The 21,740-nt window shown below is 42.8% G+C and overlaps 1 protein-coding gene and 1 long non-coding RNA gene across 2 annotated transcripts in view; one reads left to right on the plus strand and one right to left on the minus strand.

Moving 5' to 3' along the window:
• The window catches only part of LOC139550484 (uncharacterized), a 182,593-nt gene that overhangs the window by 126,057 nt on the left and 34,796 nt on the right, over positions 1-21,740 (minus strand). The window lies entirely within an intron of this gene.
• LOC139552528 (zinc finger protein 135-like) lies at positions 375-20,514 on the plus strand. The gene is made up of 2 exons (XM_071364342.1): positions 375-402; positions 17,284-20,514. Exons 1-2 carry the CDS (start codon positions 375-377, stop codon positions 18,579-18,581), a joined length of 1,326 nt encoding a protein of 441 aa, XP_071220443.1. The 3' UTR covers positions 18,582-20,514.

Genomic DNA, 21,740 nt, shown 5'->3' on the forward strand with positions numbered 1-21,740 from the left:
GACAAATAGTTAAACAATTTTGCATGTAATGGCTTATGCAAGGAACTAATGCCTAGATGTTTTGAGGGGTAAGACTATTCAACAGAGAACCATCTACTATATTTTGATCAACATGACGTGAGCAATTGATAATGTGGAAAAAAGCTGACACTTGTACATTATCAATTGCAATTTGTTCAAAGGAATAAGAAATTGCTTTAATGATGTGCACAAGTGACTAGATGATTTGGAATTAGTACAAGTCGTATCAAGAATTGCACTTTTGATCTAAGAAATGCACCAAAGCGACTGAGGAAAACTGTAATCACTTTCCCAGTGGAATACAACCTGAAAGACAAGAAGCCATTCTTTACAAAACAGTATGAAGACAAACAATGGCAGGGCTGATTGGTGATGGGGAGGGTATGGGCCATTAACAAAGCCATCACCTACAGAGAGATGAACGTGGAGAAGAGTCCCCTAAGCAAGCTGGTCATTGTGCTCTGTTCACAAACATAAACACAGCCCACAGAGCCCCTGGACAACAGCACAATTAGACCCAACCAAATCCTGAGAAAACAAAAAGATAATTACTTGACACATTGGAAAGAATTAACAAAAAACAGAGAAAACTAGAATGCTATTTGGCCCTAAACAGAGAGTACACAGTGGCAGAATACCTGACCACTGTGACTGACCCAAACTTAAGGAAAGCTTTGACTATGTACAGACTCAGTGAGCATAAAGGTCAAATGTGTGATTTACCAGTCTCCCAGTCTGATCCAGCCCAGGTCAGAATACCAGTCTCCCGGTCTGCTCCAGCACAGGTCAGAATACCAGCCTCCCAGTCTGCTCCAGCACAGGTCAGAATACCAGTCTGCTCCAGCCCAGGTCAGAATACCAGCCTCTCAGTCTGCTCCAGCACAGTGTGCTCCAGCCCATGTCAGAATACCAGCCTCCCAGTCTGCTCCAGCCCAGGTCAGAATACCAGCCTCCCAGTCTGCTCCACCCAGATAGTCACCCACAACTGCAATCCTTATTGATTCAAATGGGAAGTTCTTAGGGAGGGAGAGGGAGTGAAAAGGTAGAGAGGCGGAGAGAGGGAGTGAAAAGGGAGAGAGGCGGAGAGAGGGGAGTGAAAAGGGAGAGAGGCGGAGAGAGGGGAGTGAAAAGGGAGAGAGGCGGAGTGAAAAGGGAGAGAGAGGGAGTGAAAAGGGAGAGAGAGGGAGTGAAAAGGGAGAGAGGCGGAGAGGGGGAGTGAAAAGGGAGAGAGGCGGAGAGAGGGAGTGAAAAGGGAGAGAGGCGGAGAGAGGGAGTGAAAAGGGAGAGAGGCGGGGAGAGGGAGTGAAAAGGGAGAGAGGCGGAGAGTGGGAGTGAAAAGGGAGAGAGGCGGAGAGAGGGAGTGAAAAGGGAGAGAGGCGGAGAGAGGGGAGTGAAAAGGGAGAGAGGCGGAGAGAGGGGAGTGAAAAGGGAGAGAGGGAGTGAAAAGGGAGAGAGGCGGAGAGGGAGTGAAAAGGGAGAGAGGCGGAGAGAGGGAGTGAAAAGGGATAGAGGCAGAGGGGAGTGAAAAGGGAGAGAGGCGGAGAGGGGGAGTGAAAAGGGAGAGAGGCGGAGAGAGGGGAGTGAAAAGGGAGAGAGGCGGAGAGAGGGGAGTGAAAAGGGAGAGAGGCGGAGAGAGGGGAGTGAAAAGGGAGAGAGGCGGAGAGAGGGAGTGAAAAGGGAGAGAGAGAGTAAAGAGAGAGAGGGAGTGAAAAGGGAAGAGAGGGAGTGAAAAGGGAGAGAGGCAGAGAGAGGGAGTGAAAAGGGAGTGAGGCGGAGCGAGGGAGTGAAAAGGGAGAGAGGCGGAGAGAGGGAGTGAAAAGGGAGAGAGAGAGTGAAAAGGGAGAGAGAGGGAGTGAAAAGGGAAGAGACGGAGTGAAAAGGGAGAGAGGCGGAGAGGGAGGGAGTGAAAAGGGAGAGAGGCGGAGAGAGGGAGTGAAAAGGGAGAGAGGCGGAGCGAGGGAGTGAAAAGGGAGAGAGGCGGAGAGAGGGAGTGAAAAGGGAGAGAGGTGGAGAGAGGGAGTGAAAAGGAAGAGAGGCGGAGAGAGGGAGTGAAAAGGGAGAGAGGCGGAGAGAGGGAGTGAAAAGGGATAGAGGCGTAGAGAGGGAGTGAAAAGCGAGAGAGGCGGAGAGAGGGAGTGAAAAGGGAGAGAGGCGGAGGGGAGTGAAAAGGGAGAGAGGCGGAGAGAGGGAGTGAAAAGGGAGAGAGGCGGAGAGAGGGGAGTGAAAAGGGAAAGAGGCGGAGAGAGGGAGTGAAAAGGGAGAGAGGCGGAGAAAGGGCAGAATACCTGACCACTGTGACTGACCCAAACTTAAGGAAAGCTTTGACTATGTACAGACTCAGTGAGCATAAAGGTCAAATGTGTGATTTCATGTACTGGCACATACAAGAAAACCAGGTTTTAAAGGTCTGTTCAATAGCTATCCCATCATTACAAAACAGTTGAAAGGCTAAGTCTATCATCTCCTGAGAAGTGGTAACTATTCACATGAACTTTTCAAAGAGGTTTGGTGCCCCCTGGTGGCTGAACCCGAGATCAATGAGAGATCTTGTCAGAAACAATGACACAGTCCCACTTCTCAGCTATCTTTATTTACATCAAACTAAACTAACTGCTATCTTGAAATGTTGAAAACGTGTTTTTAAATAGCTCAGGCTGATACCCTACCTGAGCGAAAAACTGGCACTTTAAAGGAGTCTAATTTTGTCAAAAATGCAAAAATTATAACAATTTCAACTCACAGGTACATTAATAGACCAAACACAAACATCTGTCATCTCGAAATGTCCTAAAAGGTTCTAAACGGGCCCCCTGGGTCTACACCTGGAGAGCAGATGGGCACATCTGCACCAGAGCTGAAATTTCACCTGGAGAGCAGATACTTCAACTCGACAGAGGTCAGAGTGAGGCTCTTCTCCCTGACCTGGTGGTTCTAATGACCTGGTGGTTCTAATGACCTGGTGGTTATAATGACCTGGTGGTAATAATGACCTGGTGGTAATAATGACCTGGTGGTTCTAATGACCTGGTGGTTATAATGACCTGGTGGTTATAATGACCTGGTGGTAATAATGACCTGGTGGTAATAATGACCTGGTGGTAATAATGACCTGGTGGTTCTAATGACCTGGTGGTTATAATGACCTGGTGGTTATAATGACCTGGTGGTTCTAATGACCTGGTGGTTCTAATGACCTGGTGGTTATAATGACCTGGTGGTAATAATGACCTGGTGGTTATAATGACCTGGTGGTAATAATGACCTGGTGGTTCTAATGACCTGGTGGTTCTAATGACCTGGTGGTTATAATGACCTGGTGGTTATAATGACCTGGTGGTAATAATGACCTGGTGGTAATAATGACCTGGTGGTAATAATGACCTGGTGGTTCTAATGACCTGGTGGTTATAATGACCTGGTGGTTATAATGACCTGGTGGTTCTAATGACCTGGTGGTTCTAATGACCTGGTGGTTATAATGACCTGGTGGTAATAATGACCTGGTGGTTATAATGACCTGGTGGTTATAATGACCTGGTGGTAATAATGACCTGGTGGTTCTAATGACCTGGTGGTTATAATGACCTGGTGGTTCTAATGACCTGGTGGTTATAATGACCTGGTGGTTCTAATGACCTGGTGGTAATAATGACCTGGTGGTAATAATGACCTGGTGGTTATAATGACCTGGTGGTAATAATGACCTGGTGGTTATAATGACCTGGTGGTTCTAATGACCTGGTGGTTATAATGACCTGGTGGTAATAATGACCTGGTGGTTCTAATGACCTGGTGGTAATAATGACCTGGTGGTTATAATGACCTGGTGGTTCTAATGACCTGGTGGTTATAATGACCTGGTGGTTATAATGACCTGGTGGTTCTAATGACCTGGTGGTTATAATGACCTGGTGGTTCTAATGACCTGGTGGTTATAATGACCTGGTGGTTATAATGACCTGGTGGTTATAATGACCTGGTGGTAATAATGACCTGGTGGTAATAATGACCTGGTGGTAATAATGACCTGGTGGTTCTAATGACCTGGTGGTTATAATGACCTGGTGGTTATAATGACCTGGTGGTTATAATGACCTGGTGGTTCTAATGACCTGGTGGTTATAATGACCTGGTGGTAATAATGACCTGGTGGTTCTAATGACCTGGTGGTTATAATGACCTGGTGGTTCTAATGACCTGGTGGTTCTAATGACCTGGTGGTTATAATGACCTGGTGGGTGTGGTTATAATGACCTGGTGGTTATAATGACCTGGTCTTAATAATGACCTGGTGGTAATAATGACCTGGTAGTTATAATGACCTGGTGGTTATAATGACCTGGTGGTAATAATGACCTGGTGGTAATAATGACCTGGTGGTTATAATGACCTGGTGGTTATAATGACCTGGTGGTAATAATGACCTGGTGGTAATAATGACCTGGTGGTAATAATGACCTGGTGGTAATAATGACCTGGTGGTTCTAATGACCTGGTGGTAATAATGACCTGGTGGTTATAATGACCTGGTGGTAATAATGACCTGGTGGTTATAATGACCTGGTGGTAATAATGACCTGGTGGTAATAATGACCTGGTGGTTATAATGACCTGGTGGTTCTAATGACCTGGTGGTAATAATGACCTGGTGGTTATAATGACCTGGTGGTAATAATGACCTGGTGGTTATAATGACCTGGTGGTAATAATGACCTGGTGGTAATAATGACCTGGTGGTAATAATGACCTGGTGGTAATAATGACCTGGTGGTTATAATGACCTGGTGGTAATAATGACCTGGTGGTAATAATGACCTGGTGGTTATAATGACCTGGTGGTAATAATGACCTGGTGGTTATAATGACCTGGTGGTTATAATGACCTGGTGGTTATAATGACCTGGTGGTTATAATGACCTGGTGGTTCTAATGACCTGGTGGTTATAATGACCTGGTGGTTCTAATGACCTGGTGGTTATAATGACCTGGTGGTAATAATGACCTGGTGGTTATAATGACCTGGTGGTAATAATGACCTGGTGGTAATAATGACCTGGTGGTTATAATGACCTGGTGGTAATAATGACCTGGTGGTTATAATGACCTGGTGGTTATAATGACCTGGTGGTTATAATGACCTGGTGGTTATAATGACCTGGTGGTAATAATGACCTGGTGGTAATAATGACCTGGTGGTTATAATGACCTGGTGGTAATAATGACATGGTGGTTATAATGACCTGGTGGTTCTAATGACCTGGTGGTTATAATGACCTGGTGGTTCTAATGACCTGGTGGTTATAATGACCTGGTGGTTATAATGACCTGGTGGTAATAATGACCTGGTGGTAATAATGACCTGGTGGTTATAATGACCTGGTGGTTATAATGACCTGGTGGTTATAATGACCTGGTGGTAATAATGACCTGGTGGTTATAATGACCTGGTGGTAATAATGACCTGGTGGTTATAATGACCTGGTGGTAATAATGACCTGGTGGTAATAATGACCTGGTGGTTATAATGACCTGGTGGTTCTAATGACCTGGTGGTAATAATGACCTGGTGGTTATAATGACCTGGTGGTAATAATGACCTGGTGGTTATAATGACCTGGTGGTAATAATGACCTGGTGGTAATAATGACCTGGTGGTAATAATGACCTGGTGGTAATAATGACCTGGTGGTAATAATGACCTGGTGGTTATAATGACCTGGTGGTAATAATGACCTGGTGGTAATAATGACCTGGTGGTTATAATGACCTGGTGGTAATAATGACCTGGTGGTTATAATGACCTGGTGGTTATAATGACCTGGTGGTTATAATGACCTGGTGGTAATAATGACCTGGTGGTAATAATGACCTGGTGGTTATAATGACCTGGTGGTAATAATGACCTGGTGGTAATAATGACCTGGTGGTTATAATGACCTGGTGGTAATAATGACCTGGTGGTTCTAATGACCTGGTGGTTATAATGACCTGGTGGTTCTAATGACCTGGTGGTTCTAATGACCTGGTGGTAATAATGACCTGGTGGTTATAATGACCTGGTGGTTCTAATGACCTGGTGGTTATAATGACCTGGTGGTTATAATGACCTGGTGGTTATAATGACCTGGTGGTAATAATGACCTGGTGGTTATAATGACCTGGTGGTTCTAATGACCTGGTGGTTATAATGACCTGGTGGTTCTAATGACCTGGTGGTTATAATGACCTGGTGGTTATAATGACCTGGTGGTTATAATGACCTGGTGGTAATAATGACCTGGTGGTAATAATGACCTGGTGGTAATAATGACCTGGTGGTTATAATGACCTGGTGGTTCTAATGACCTGGTGGTAATAATGACCTGGTGGTTATAATGACCTGGTGGTTATAATGACCTGGTGGTTATAATGACCTGGTGGTAATAATGACCTGGTGGTTCTAATGACCTGGTGGTTATAATGACCTGGTGGTTATAATGACCTGGTGGTAATAATGACCTGGTGGTAATAATGACCTGGTGGTTATAATGACCTGGTGGTTATAATGACCTGGTGGTTATAATGACCTGGTGGTAATAATGACCTGGTGGTTCTAATGACCTGGTGGTTATAATGACCTGGTGGTTATAATGACCTGGTGGTAATAATGACCTGGTGGTTATAATGACCTGGTGGTAATAATGACCTGGTGGTTATAATGACCTGGTGGTTCTAATGACCTGGTGGTTATAATGACCTGGTGGTTATAATGACCTGGTGGTTATAATGACCTGGTGGTAATAATGACCTGGTGGTTATAATGACCTGGTGGTAATAATGACCTGGTGGTAATAATGACCTGGTGGTTATAATGACCTGGTGGTTATAATGACCTGGTGGTTATAATGACCTGGTGGTTCTAATGACCTGGTGGTAATAATGACCTGGTGGTAATAATGACCTGGTGGTTATAATGACCTGGTGGTTATAATGACCTGGTGGTTCTAATAACCTGGTGGTAATAATGACCTGGTGGTTATAATGACCTGGTGGTAATAATGACCTGGTGGTAATAATGACCTGGTGGTTATAATGACCTGGTGGTTCTAATGACCTGGTGGTTCTAATGACCTGGTGGTTATAATGACCTGGTGGTTATAATGACCTGGTGGTAATAATGACCTGGTGGTAATAATGACCTGGTGGTTATAATGACCTGGTGGTTCTAATGACCTGGTGGTTATAATGACCTGGTGGTAATAATGACCTGGTGGTTATAATGACCTGGTGGTTCTAATGACCTGGTGGTTCTAATGACCTGGTGGTAATAATGACCTGGTGGTAATAATGACCTGGTGGTTATAATGACCTGGTGGTTATAATGACCTGGTGGTAATAATGACCTGGTGGTAATAATGACCTGGTGGTTATAATGACCTGGTGGTTCTAATGACCTGGTGGTTCTAATGACCTGGTGGTTATAATGACCTGGTGGTTCTAATGACCTGGTGGTAATAATGACCTGGTGGTTATAATGACCTGGTGGTAATAATGACCTGGTGGTTATAATGACCTGGTGGTAATAATGACCTGGTGGTAATAATGACCTGGTGGTTATAATGACCTGGTGGTTCTAATGACCTGGTGGTAATAATGACCTGGTGGTTATAATGACCTGGTGGTAATAATGACCTGGTGGTTATAATGACCTGGTGGTAATAATGACCTGGTGGTAATAATGACCTGGTGGTAATAATGACCTGGTGGTAATAATGACCTGGTGGTTATAATGACCTGGTGGTAATAATGACCTGGTGGTAATAATGACCTGGTGGTTATAATGACCTGGTGGTAATAATGACCTGGTGGTTATAATGACCTGGTGGTTATAATGACCTGGTGGTTATAATGACCTGGTGGTTATAATGACCTGGTGGTTCTAATGACCTGGTGGTTATAATGACCTGGTGGTTCTAATGACCTGGTGGTTATAATGACCTGGTGGTAATAATGACCTGGTGGTTATAATGACCTGGTGGTAATAATGACCTGGTGGTAATAATGACCTGGTGGTTATAATGACCTGGTGGTAATAATGACCTGGTGGTTATAATGACCTGGTGGTTATAATGACCTGGTGGTTATAATGACCTGGTGGTTATAATGACCTGGTGGTAATAATGACCTGGTGGTAATAATGACCTGGTGGTTATAATGACCTGGTGGTAATAATGACATGGTGGTTATAATGACCTGGTGGTTCTAATGACCTGGTGGTTATAATGACCTGGTGGTTCTAATGACCTGGTGGTTATAATGACCTGGTGGTTATAATGACCTGGTGGTAATAATGACCTGGTGGTAATAATGACCTGGTGGTTATAATGACCTGGTGGTTATAATGACCTGGTGGTTATAATGACCTGGTGGTAATAATGACCTGGTGGTTATAATGACCTGGTGGTAATAATGACCTGGTGGTTATAATGACCTGGTGGTAATAATGACCTGGTGGTAATAATGACCTGGTGGTTATAATGACCTGGTGGTTCTAATGACCTGGTGGTAATAATGACCTGGTGGTTATAATGACCTGGTGGTAATAATGACCTGGTGGTTATAATGACCTGGTGGTAATAATGACCTGGTGGTAATAATGACCTGGTGGTAATAATGACCTGGTGGTAATAATGACCTGGTGGTAATAATGACCTGGTGGTTATAATGACCTGGTGGTAATAATGACCTGGTGGTAATAATGACCTGGTGGTTATAATGACCTGGTGGTAATAATGACCTGGTGGTTATAATGACCTGGTGGTTATAATGACCTGGTGGTTATAATGACCTGGTGGTAATAATGACCTGGTGGTAATAATGACCTGGTGGTTATAATGACCTGGTGGTAATAATGACCTGGTGGTAATAATGACCTGGTGGTTATAATGACCTGGTGGTAATAATGACCTGGTGGTTCTAATGACCTGGTGGTTATAATGACCTGGTGGTTCTAATGACCTGGTGGTTATAATGACCTGGTGGTTATAATGACCTGGTGGTAATAATGACCTGGTGGTAATAATGACCTGGTGGTTCTAATGACCTGGTGGTTCTAATGACCTGGTGGTAATAATGACCTGGTGGTTATAATGACCTGGTGGTTCTAATGACCTGGTGGTTATAATGACCTGGTGGTTATAATGACCTGGTGGTTATAATGACCTGGTGGTAATAATGACCTGGTGGTTATAATGACCTGGTGGTTCTAATGACCTGGTGGTTATAATGACCTGGTGGTTCTAATGACCTGGTGGTTATAATGACCTGGTGGTTATAATGACCTGGTGGTTATAATGACCTGGTGGTAATAATGACCTGGTGGTAATAATGACCTGGTGGTAATAATGACCTGGTGGTTATAATGACCTGGTGGTTCTAATGACCTGGTGGTAATAATGACCTGGTGGTTATAATGACCTGGTGGTTATAATGACCTGGTGGTTATAATGACCTGGTGGTAATAATGACCTGGTGGTTCTAATGACCTGGTGGTTATAATGACCTGGTGGTTATAATGACCTGGTGGTAATAATGACCTGGTGGTTATAATGACCTGGTGGTAATAATGACCTGGTGGTTATAATGACCTGGTGGTTCTAATGACCTGGTGGTTATAATGACCTGGTGGTAATAATGACCTGGTGGTTATAATGACCTGGTGGTAATAATGACCTGGTGGTTATAATGACCTGGTGGTAATAATGACCTGGTGGTAATAATGACCTGGTGGTTATAATGACCTGGTGGTTATAATGACCTGGTGGTTATAATGACCTGGTGGTTCTAATGACCTGGTGGTAATAATGACCTGGTGGTAATAATGACCTGGTGGTTATAATGACCTGGTGGTTATAATGACCTGGTGGTTCTAATAACCTGGTGGTAATAATGACCTGGTGGTTATAATGACCTGGTGGTAATAATGACCTGGTGGTAATAATGACCTGGTGGTAATAATGACCTGGTGGTAATAATGACCTGGTGGTAATAATGACCTGGTGGTTATAATGACCTGGTGGTTATAATGACCTGGTGGTAATAATGACCTGGTGGTAATAATGACCTGGTGGTTATAAAGACCTGGTGGTTCTAATGACCTGGTGGTTATAATGACCTGGTGGTAATAATGACCTGGTGGTTATAATGACCTGGTGGTAATAATGACCTGGTGGTTATAATGACCTGGTGGTTATAATGACCTGGTGGTTATAATGACCTGGTGGTTATAATGACCTGGTGGTTCTAATGACCTGGTGGTTATAATGACCTGGTGGTTCTAATGACCTGGTGGTTATAATGACCTGGTGGTAATAATGACCTGGTGGTTATAATGACCTGGTGGTAATAATGACCTGGTGGTAATAATGACCTGGTGGTTATAATGACCTGGTGGTAATAATGACCTGGTGGTTATAATGACCTGGTGGTTATAATGACCTGGTGGTTATAATGACCTGGTGGTTATAATGACCTGGTGGTAATAATGACCTGGTGGTAATAATGACCTGGTGGTTATAATGACCTGGTGGTAATAATGACATGGTGGTTATAATGACCTGGTGGTTCTAATGACCTGGTGGTTATAATGACCTGGTGGTTCTAATGACCTGGTGGTTATAATGACCTGGTGGTTATAATGACCTGGTGGTAATAATGACCTGGTGGTAATAATGACCTGGTGGTTATAATGACCTGGTGGTTATAATGACCTGGTGGTTATAATGACCTGGTGGTAATAATGACCTGGTGGTTATAATGACCTGGTGGTAATAATGACCTGGTGGTTATAATGACCTGGTGGTAATAATGACCTGGTGGTAATAATGACCTGGTGGTTATAATGACCTGGTGGTTCTAATGACCTGGTGGTAATAATGACCTGGTGGTTATAATGACCTGGTGGTAATAATGACCTGGTGGTTATAATGACCTGGTGGTAATAATGACCTGGTGGTAATAATGACCTGGTGGTAATAATGACCTGGTGGTAATAATGACCTGGTGGTAATAATGACCTGGTGGTTATAATGACCTGGTGGTAATAATGACCTGGTGGTAATAATGACCTGGTGGTTATAATGACCTGGTGGTAATAATGACCTGGTGGTTATAATGACCTGGTGGTTATAATGACCTGGTGGTTCTAATGACCTGGTGGTTCTAATGACCTGGTGGTTCTAATGACCTGGTGGTTATAATGACCTGGTGGTAATAATGACCTGGTGGTAATAATGACCTGGTGGTTATAATGACCTGGTGGTTCTAATGACCTGGTGGTTCTAATGACCTGGTGGTTATAATGACCTGGTGGTAATAATGACCTGGTGGTTATAATGACCTGGTGGTTATAATGACCTGGTGGTTATAATGACCTGGTGGTAATAATGACCTGGTGGTTCTAATGACCTGGTGGTAATAATGACCTGGTGGTAATAATGACCTGGTGGTAATAATGACCTGGTGGTTATAATGACCTGGTGGTAATAATGACCTGGTGGTTATAATGACCTGGTGGTTATAATGACCTGGTGGTTATAATGACCTGGTGGTAATAATGACCTGGTGGTAATAATGACCTGGTGGTTATAATGACCTGGTGGTTCTAATGACCTGGTGGTTCTAATGACCTGGTGGTTATAATGACCTGGTGGTTCTAATGACCTGGTGGTAATAATGACCTGGTGGTTATAATGACCTGGTGGTAATAATGACCTGGTGGTTATAATGACCTGGTGGTAATAATGACCTGGTGGTAATAATGACCTGGTGGTTATAATGACCTGGTGGTTCTAATGACCTGGTGGTAATAATGACCTGGTGGTTATAATGACCTGGTGGTAATAATGACCTGGTGGTTATAATGACCTGGTGGTAATAATGACCTGGTGGTAATAATGACCTGGTGGTAATAATGACCTGGTGGTAATAATGACCTGGTGGTAATAATGACCTGGTGGTTATAATGACCTGGTGGTAATAATGACCTGGTGGTAATAATGACCTGGTGGTTATAATGACCTGGTGGTAATAATGACCTGGTGGTTATAATGACCTGGTGGTTATAATGACCTGGTGGTTATAATGACCTGGTGGTTATAATGACCTGGTGGTTCTAATGACCTGGTGGTTATAATGACCTGGTGGTTCTAATGACCTGGTGGTTATAATGACCTGGTGGTAATAATGACCTGGTGGTTATAATGACCTGGTGGTAATAATGACCTGGTGGTAATAATGACCTGGTGGTTATAATGACCTGGTGGTAATAATGACCTGGTGGTTATAATGACCTGGTGGTTATAATGACCTGGTGGTTATAATGACCTGGTGGTTATAATGACCTGGTGGTAATAATGACCTGGTGGTAATAATGACCTGGTGGTTATAATGACCTGGTGGTTATAATGACCTGGTGGTTCTAATGACCTGGTGGTTCTAATGACCTGGTGGTTCTAATGACCTGGTGGTTATAATGACCTGGTGGTAATAATGACCTGGTGGTAATAATGACCTGGTGGTTATAATGACCTGGTGGTTCTAATGACCTGGTGGTTCTAATGACCTGGTGGTTATAATGACCTGGTGGTAATAATGACCTGGTGGTTCTAATGACCTGGTGGTTATAATGACCTGGTGGTTCTAATGACCTGGTGGTTCTAATGACCTGGTGGTAATAATGACCTGGTGGTTATAATGACCTGGTGGTTATAATGACCTGGTGGTAATAATGACCTGGTGGTAATAATGACCTGGTGGTAATAATGACCTGGTGGTAATAATGACCTGGTGGTTATAATGACTCCACTACCATCCCTGGTCTCCTTAGTCTGTGCTCCACTACCATCCCTGGTCTCCTTAGTCTGTGCTCCACTACCATCCCTGGTCTCCTTAGTCTGTGCTCCACTACCATCCCTGGTCTCCTTAGTCTGTGCTCCACTACCATCCCTGGTCTCCTTAGTCTGTGCTCCACTACCATTCCTGGTCTCCTTAGTCTGTGCTCCACTACCATCCCTGGTCTCCTTAGTCTGTGCTCCACTACCATCCCTGCTCTCCTTAGTCTGTGCTCCACTACCATCCCTGGTCTCCTTAGTCTGTGCTCCACTACCATCCCTGGTCTCCTTAGTCTGTGCTCCACTACCATCCCTGGTCTCCTTAGTCTGTGCTCCACTACCATCCCTGGTCTCCTTAGTCTGTGCTCCACTACCATCCCTGGTCTCCTTAGTCTGTGCTCCACTACCATCCCTGGTCTCCTTAGTCTGTGCTCCACTACCATCCCTGGTCTCCTTAGTCTGTGCTCCCCTACCATCCCTGGTCTCCTTAGTCTGTGCTCCACTACCATCCCTGGTCTCCTTAGTCTGTGCTCCACTACCATCCCTGGTCTCCTTAGTCTGTGCTCCACTACCATCCCTGGTCTCCTTAGTCTGTGCTCCACTACCATCCCTGGTCTCCTTAGTCTGTGCTCCACTACCATCCCTGCTCTCCTTAGTCTGTGCTCCACTACCATCCCTGGTCTCCTTAGTCTGTGCCCCTACCATCCCTGCTCTCCTTAGTCTGTGCTCCACTACCATCCCTGCTCTCCTTAGTCTGTGCTCCACTACCATCCCTGGTCTCCTTAGTCTGTGCTCCACTACCACCCCTCGTCTCCTTAGTCTGTGCTCCACTACCATCCCTGGTCTCCTTGGTCTGTGCTCCACTACCATCCCTGGTCTCCTTAGTCTGTGCTCCACTACCATCCCTGGTCTCCTTAGTCTGTGCTCCACTACCATCCCTGGTCTCCTTAGTCTGTGCTCCACTACCATCCCTGGTCTCCTTAGTCTGTGCTCCACTACCATCCCTGGTCTCCTTAGTCTGTGCTCCACTACCATCCCTGGTCTCCTTAGTCTGTGCTCCACTACCATCCCTGGTCTCCTTAGTCTGTGTGTTTTATTCTAAAATGTATCACAATACCCCATTATGCCAAAGCAAAAACAGGTTTAGATTTTTTGCAAATATATTGAAACTATTCCCCAGGATAACTAGTCTCAGAGTAATGTAAGATCCCAGGATAACTAGTCTCAGAGTAATGTAAGATCCCAGGATAACTAGTCTCAGAGTAATGTAAGATCCCAGGATAACTAGTCTCAGAGTAATGTAAGATCCCAGGATAACTAGTCTCAGAGTAATGTAAGATCCCAGGATAACTAGTCTCAGAGTAATGTAAGATCCCAGGATAACTAGTCTCAGAGTAATGTAAGATCCCAGGATAACTAGTCTCAGAGTAATGTAAGGTCCCAGGATAACTAGTCTCAGAGTAATGTAAGATCCCAGGATAACTAGTCTCAGAGTAATGTAAGATCCCAGGATAACTAGTCTCAGAGTAATGTAAGATCCCAGGATAACTAGTCTCAGAGTAATGTTAGATCCCAGGATAACTAGTTTCAGAGTAATGTAAGATCCCAGGATAACTAGTCTCAGAGTAATGTAAGATCCCAGGATAACTAGTCTCAGAGTAATGTAAGATCCCAGGATAACTAGTCTCTGAGTAATGTAAGATCCCAGGATAACTAGTCTCAGAGTAATGTAAGATCCCAGGATAACTAGTCTCAGAGTAATGTAAGATCCCAGGATAACTAGTCTCAGAGTAATGTAAGATCCCAGGATAACTAGTCTCAGAGTAATGTAAGATCCCAGGATAACTAGTCTCAGAGTAATGTAAGATCCCAGGATAACAAGTCTCAGAGTAATGTAAGATGCTTGGAAAAAGAAGCTGAAAAGAATAACAGAACGGCACCATTAGAACTAAAATGTGTCTCCTGGATGTCAGACCCCCAACCCTCCAAACTGTAAATAAATAATACAATGTGTCCCTGGATGTCAGACCCCCAACCCTCCAAACTGTAAATAAATAATAAAATGTGTCTCCTTGGCAACATTAGAACCTCGGTACGTTTACTGTGTACTGGGTCGAGACAAAGGAATGATGTAAACAAATAATCCAAAATATTTTTGTCAATGAGACAGTATATTAACAAAGGAATGACCGAACCCCCTTTGGTGACTGAATGCTTGTAAGGAAAACTAGATGATCAAAACATTAAATCACATCAAATAAGCCTGAGTGGTTTCACCTCCTCCCAGACTATACTGGATACTACAGTTATAACTATACATAGTTATACAGGATACTACAGTTATACAGGATACTACAGTTATACAGGATACTACAGTTATAACTATACATAGTTATACTGGATACTACAGTTATAACTATACATAGTTATACAGGATACTACAGTTATACAGGATACTACAGTTATAACTATACACAGTTATACAGGATACTACAGTTATACAGAATACTACAGTTATAACTATACATAGTTATACAGGATACTACAGTTATACAGGATACTACAGTTATACAGGATACTACAGTTATACAGGATACTACAGTTATACAGGATACTACAGTTATACATGATACTACAGTTATAACTATACATAGTTATACTGGATACTACAGTTATAACTATACATAGTTATACAAGATACTACAGTTATACAGGATACTACAGTTATACAGGATACTACAGTTATAACTATACATAGTTATACAGGATACTACAGTTATACAGGATACTACAGTTATACAGGATACTACAGTTATACAGGATACTACAGTTATAACTATACTACAGTTATACAGGATACTACAGTTATACAGGATACTACAGTTATACAGGATACTACAGTTATACAGGATACTACAGTTATAACTATACATAGTTATTCCAAAGGTGGGCTACTTACTATCCACTGTTTGCAAGCCACCGTTGCTGATCTATTTAATTTATTTATTTCACCTTTATTTAACCAGGTAGGCAAGTTGAGAACAAGTTCTCATTTACAACTGCGACCTGGCCAAGATAAAGCAAAGCAGTTCGACACATACAACACACAGAGTTACACATGGAGTGTAACAAACATACAGTCAATAATACAGTAGAAAAATAAGTCTATATACAATGTGAGCAAATGAGGTAAATGCAAAAAAAGGCCATGGTGGCAAAGTAAATACAATATAGCAAGTAAAACACTGGAATGGTAGATTTGCAGTGGAAGAATGTGCAAAGTAGAAATACTGGGGTGCAAAGGAGCAAAATAAATAAATAAATACAGTAGGGGAAGAGGTAGTTGTTTGGGCTAAATTATAGATGGGCTATGTACAGGTGCAGTAATCTGTGAGCTCCTCTGACAGCTGGTGCTTAAAGCTAGTGAGGGAGATAAGTGTTTCCAGTTTCAGAGATTTTTGTAGTTCGTTCCAGTCATTGGCATATTGGTTGTTAGGTGAAGTTATGGGCCAATTTGGCAAACAGTGTACAAACCCTCATTGTCAGGCGGATGGAAAAGCCAAAGAGCATTTTACTGGTTGAAGTGTTTTTTAAATACAAAGCGGTTGATTTGCGATGATCACACAAACATTATATTAAGCAGGACATTCAAACGAGCCTTACAATTATAATCCAAAGTAGTGTGAAATGCACTCATAAGCAACCTGGACATGGAGGTTACTCCCCTGAGTTTTCCCCCATTCAGAATACATTGTGAAAAACTAAAATCTTTGCTCACCATTTTTGCTCCAGGCAGATATACTACATCCAGAACTGGTGGTTTCCTCATTACCAGATATAATACATCCATAACGAGTGGTTTCCTCATTACCAGAAATACTACATCCATAACTAGTGGTTTCCTCATTACCAGATATACTACATCCAGAACTAGTGGTTTCCTCATTACCAGAAATACTACATCCAGAACTAGTGGTTTCCTCATTACCAGATATACTACATCCATAACTAGTGGTTTCCTAATTAGCATGGAGGAGTTTCTGCATGGAGGAGTTTCTGCAACAAAATTGTATGTGCTTTGCCCTCGTGCCGCAATTTTAGCAACACAGAAAGGGGCCTGTATTGGAGACCAAAAGTCGTCTGCCACACTGCTTAGAGTTTCAACAACATGAATAACTTATTTCTAGTCTACAATCTTAGATGTTACGACTAATGTGAAAACAAGACAAAATATGACTTGTTGCTCATTTTAAGACAATTGTCAAATAATTTTAACATTCATTACAGACATCAATTGTTGTACAACATCATGGCTATGCTGTTGGCATCACCTTTTACAGTGGATTACCGCTGTTGTGGGCCTTTAACCATCTGTCTGACTTTGTTGTTCACACAGGAGAGATACGGGACTATCGTGGATCCTCTGGGGAGCCTAAACAACCTCATGATGCTGAAGAGGCAGAGAAGAGTCTCTCCAGATCAGAACACCTCAAGAAACACCTGCAGAGATCCACAGGGAAGAGAACTCACTGCCGCTCTGACTGTGGGAAGAGATTCACCTCATCAGGCATTACAATTCATCAGAGAACACACACAGGAGAGAAATTGTATAGCTGTGGGCAATGTGAGAAGAGTTTTAGTCGATTTGGCCATCTGACGTTACACCAGAGAACACACACAGGAGAGAAACCTTATAGATGTGCTCAATGTGGGAAGAGTTTTACTACATCAAGCAATCTGACTCAACACCAGAGAACACACACAGGAGAGAAACCTCATAGTTGTGATCAATGTGGGAAGAGTTTTGGTTCATCTAGACATCTGACAGTGCACCAGAGAATACACACAGGAGAGAAACCTTATAGCTGTGGTCAATGTGGGAAGAGTTTTGGTAGATCTGGCCAGCTGACATCACACCAGAGAATACACACAGGAGAGAAACCTTATAGCTGTGATCAATGTGGGAAGAGGTGTACTACATCTTACTCTCTGACTGTACACCAGAGAAAACACACAGGAGAGAAACCTTATAGCTGTCGTCAATGTGGAAAGAGTTTTGTTCAATCTGGCTCTCTGACTTTACACCAGAGAAAACACACAGGAGAGAAACCTTTTAGCTGTGGTCAATGTGGGAAGAGTTTTGTTAGGGCTGGCTCTCTGACTTTACACCAGAGAACACACACAGGAGAGAAACCTTATATCTGTGCTCAATGTGGGAAGAGTTTTACTACATCTAGCCATCTGATTTCACACCAGAGAACACACACAGGAGAGAAACCTCATAGTTGTGATCAATGTGGGAAGAGTTTTACTACATCAAGCAATCTGACTTCACACCAGAGAACACACACAGGAGAGAAACCTCATAGTTGTGATCAATGTGGGAAGAGTTTTACTACATCAAGCAATCTGACTTCACACCAGAGAACACACACAGGAGAGAAACCTTATAGCTGTGATCAATGTGGGAAGAGTTTTACTATATCTAGCTCTCTGACTTCACACCAGAGAACACACACAGGAGAGAAATCTTATAGCTGTGATCAATGTGGGAAGAGTTTTCCTACATTGAGCCAGCTGACTTCACACCAGAGAACACACACAGGAGAGAAACCTCATAGCTGTGATCAATGTGACAAGAGATACTCTGATAAAAGATCTCTGATCAAACATCAGAAAATACATACATGAAGTTGTTTCATGATATCAATGAAATAATGTCACAATGTAGAATGTTTTAACATTGTAGTAGGAGTATTTTAATGATGTCACAATGTAGAATGTTTTAATATTGTAGTAGAAGTATTTTAATGATGTTCTACCTTATCGTTTGCCCTGTTCAATTGATTGCAGCATGATATGGATATTAGCCTCAGGGGAAAATCCAGGCTCTGAATTGAAAGAGTATTATTTAACAAAAAGTGACTAACAAAAAAAGAGCTGTGTTACACTTACTGCGTTGGTGACCCACTTTAATCAAAATGCAGCACTTCAAAATGTAGCTAGCTGTTTTCTACAAGTTGAAAAAGCTGCTTGTTTAAAAAAATACATGTAATATGATAATTGTTGCAGATGTTTGTGTATATACACACATGAAAGCAGTATAATAAATTGGTCTATAATCAATTTTATTAACAATCTGACATCACTCCAGTATTTCTTGACAACATTCAAATGCTAATTGTCTTTATTCCACTACTGAAGAAGCATGACTCAAATCACCTCATATTTCAAACATTCAGCCTGACAAAAGATATGTTTTATTATTCCATGCCTCACCATTAAGTGAAGTATTGCCAATACATATTAACAAATTGTACATTTGGTTTTGATTTTCATATTTACAATTTATGTAACAGTTAGTAATCATAATTATTTATGCAACCAGCTGAACATTTTTGTGTACAATTATATTGACAATGTTGCCCTGCTTTTAGAATATCATGATTCATTCTCAAACCAAATGCATGACATTGGGGACTGGGCCCCGATCCAACAACATGCCTATCGAGTGAACCCTGAAAAGAGAGAGAAGTAAGGTGGAAAGTTACTACGGATATTGCAGGAGTTGGTTGCTGATTGTCTCAAGGGTGGGCAGTCAACAAGTTTTGCGTTTAGTCAGTCAACACGTTGCCATGGATCACAATTTATTTTGACTGCACATTTTTCCGTATTGGAGACAAGTTTTTTGGTTCCAAGGGGACCAGAGTTCTAGAAGCTAGTGAGTTTTAGGAAGATGAGAGTTCTAGAAGCTAGTGGGTTTTAGGATTCTATTGAAAGAAAAAGGATTTAAAAATAATACTATGGTATATTATTATTTAGAAATATGTGTTTTTTCTTGTTGTTTATTGTTGACAGCCAGTAGACACCATGTTTATATTGTAGAAGCATTGTAGTTGATTATGTGAAATGGAAGTTTTCTGTTGGGGGTGAGCAAACATGTCCAACAAAAATATAGGATTTTTTTATTTTATTCGTTGTCTAAAGGGGGAAGGTGTTACGGGCTTTGGCTTGTCCATCTCGTTAGTGGGAAGGTGTTTCACCTGAGCTGGTCCAGGTTCTATTTAAGAGTGTCTGGCCCAGTGCTCCAGTTGTTTTGATAGATGTGGAGAGTCAACACCTTTAGTTGCTCCACCTTTTTGGTTTACTTCCTGTCTTTAAGTTTGTTGTGGGTTTTTCTTTTGTTTTCCTCTTCTTGGGCAGATTTAGTGGGTCTCATGGTGGGTGTCTTTTAGGTCCCAGTTGTTGTTACTAGTCAACTTTCAGTGGACACCCCCATAGTGTCTTTCAGAGCCCCTCCTAAAACCCCACCTGTTTACTTGTTGTTGTCAGTGACTCTTTGATAGTTCCCTCTTCTATTTAAGTGACATTTATGTTTTCTTGCTGGGGAACGTAACAACAAACAATGGAGTAAAACACGCTTATATTTTGAGTTGGATATTGAATCATATTGTTAATATTTTAATCAAATGTAATTTCCTTAAAATGCTCATTAGTTTTCCATTTAATCTTGTTTTTTACCCTGATGTTTGTTGTGTAGTAAATGTGAGATTTTGTAATTTTTTTCTTTCTGTGAAGCCATGCCTGAAATTTTGCTATATAAATAAAGCTTGATTTGAACATATTGCGAAACGAATGAACCCAATGACCGACCAATCAACAGACTCTTGCAAAAGCAACACATATTTGGGGCAGCAGGTAGCCTAGTGGTTGGAGCGTAGGGCCAGTAACTGAAAATTTGCTGGATCGAATCCCTGAGCTGACAAGGTAAAAATCTGTCGTTCTGCCCCTGAACAAGGCAGTTAACCCACGGTTCCCCTGAACAAGGCAGTTAACCCACGGTTCCCCTGAACAAGGCAGTTAACCCACGGTTCCCCTGAACAAGGCAGTTAACCCACGGTTCCCCTGAACAAGGCAGTTAACCCACGGTTCCCCTGAACAAGGCAGTTAACCCACGGTTCCCCTGTAGACCATCATTTAAATATGAATTTGTTCTTCCCTAGTTAAATACAACTAACATTTTTGTTGACAAAAAATATATATCTTGGTCCATCTTAGTATGAAAAACAGTAGTAGTGGTTTACTATCACTTTTTAACCAACCCAGTGCATTTGTTGAAAACGAAAAATTTTGAAATCAGTAATACATCAAAGGATTCAACTATTAAACAAACAAATGGATCAAACAGATCAATCCCACTTTTCCAGCCTGCTGAAGGCCTGGTGGAGTGGTAAACACCACCCCCGGCTCTACCAGGGGCTTGAGGTGGTCTCCCACAGCTCTGATGGTGGAGTGGTAAACACCACCCGCGGCTCTACCAGGGGCTTGAGGTGGTCTCCCACAGCTCTGCTGGTGGAGTGGTAAACACCACCCCCGGCTCTACCAGGGGCTTGAGGTGGTCTCCCACAGCTCTGCTGGTGGAGTGGTAAACACCACCCCCGACTCTACCAGGGGCTTGAGGTGGTCTCCCACAGCTCTGCTGGTGGAGTGGTAAACACCACCCCCGGCTCTACCGGGGGCTTGAGGTGGTCTCCCACAGCTCTGCTGGTGGAGTGGTAAACACCACCCCCGGCTCTACCGGGGGCTTGAGGTGGTCTCCCACAGCTCTGCTGGTGGAGTGGTAAACACCACCCCCGGCTCTACCAGGGGCTTGAGGTGGTCTCCCACAGCTCTGCTGGTGGAGTGGTAAACACCACCCCCGGCTCTACCAGGGGCTTGAGGTGGTCTCCCACAGCTCTGCTTATGTCATGTTCTGTGGCCTTGCCGTTCCATTTCTTGACTGCCCCTGCAACACAGAAATAAACACATTGTCATATTATATAAAACATTCAAAGTAATGGATATGGAGCA

Source organism: Salvelinus alpinus, chromosome 2, assembly GCF_045679555.1.
Source record: "Salvelinus alpinus chromosome 2, SLU_Salpinus.1, whole genome shotgun sequence".
Taxonomy (NCBI): domain Eukaryota; kingdom Metazoa; phylum Chordata; class Actinopteri; order Salmoniformes; family Salmonidae; genus Salvelinus; species Salvelinus alpinus.

What these genes read in the sequence shown, in the direction of transcription:
- LOC139552528 (XM_071364342.1), top strand. Translation starts at nt 375, where the DNA reads ATGGCAGGGCTGATTGGTGATGGGGAGG. An exon ending in GCTGATTGGTGATGGGGAGG is followed by an intron (nt 403 to 17,283) that starts GTATGGGCCATT and finishes TTGTTGTTCACA; the next exon opens with CAGGAGAGATACGGGACTAT.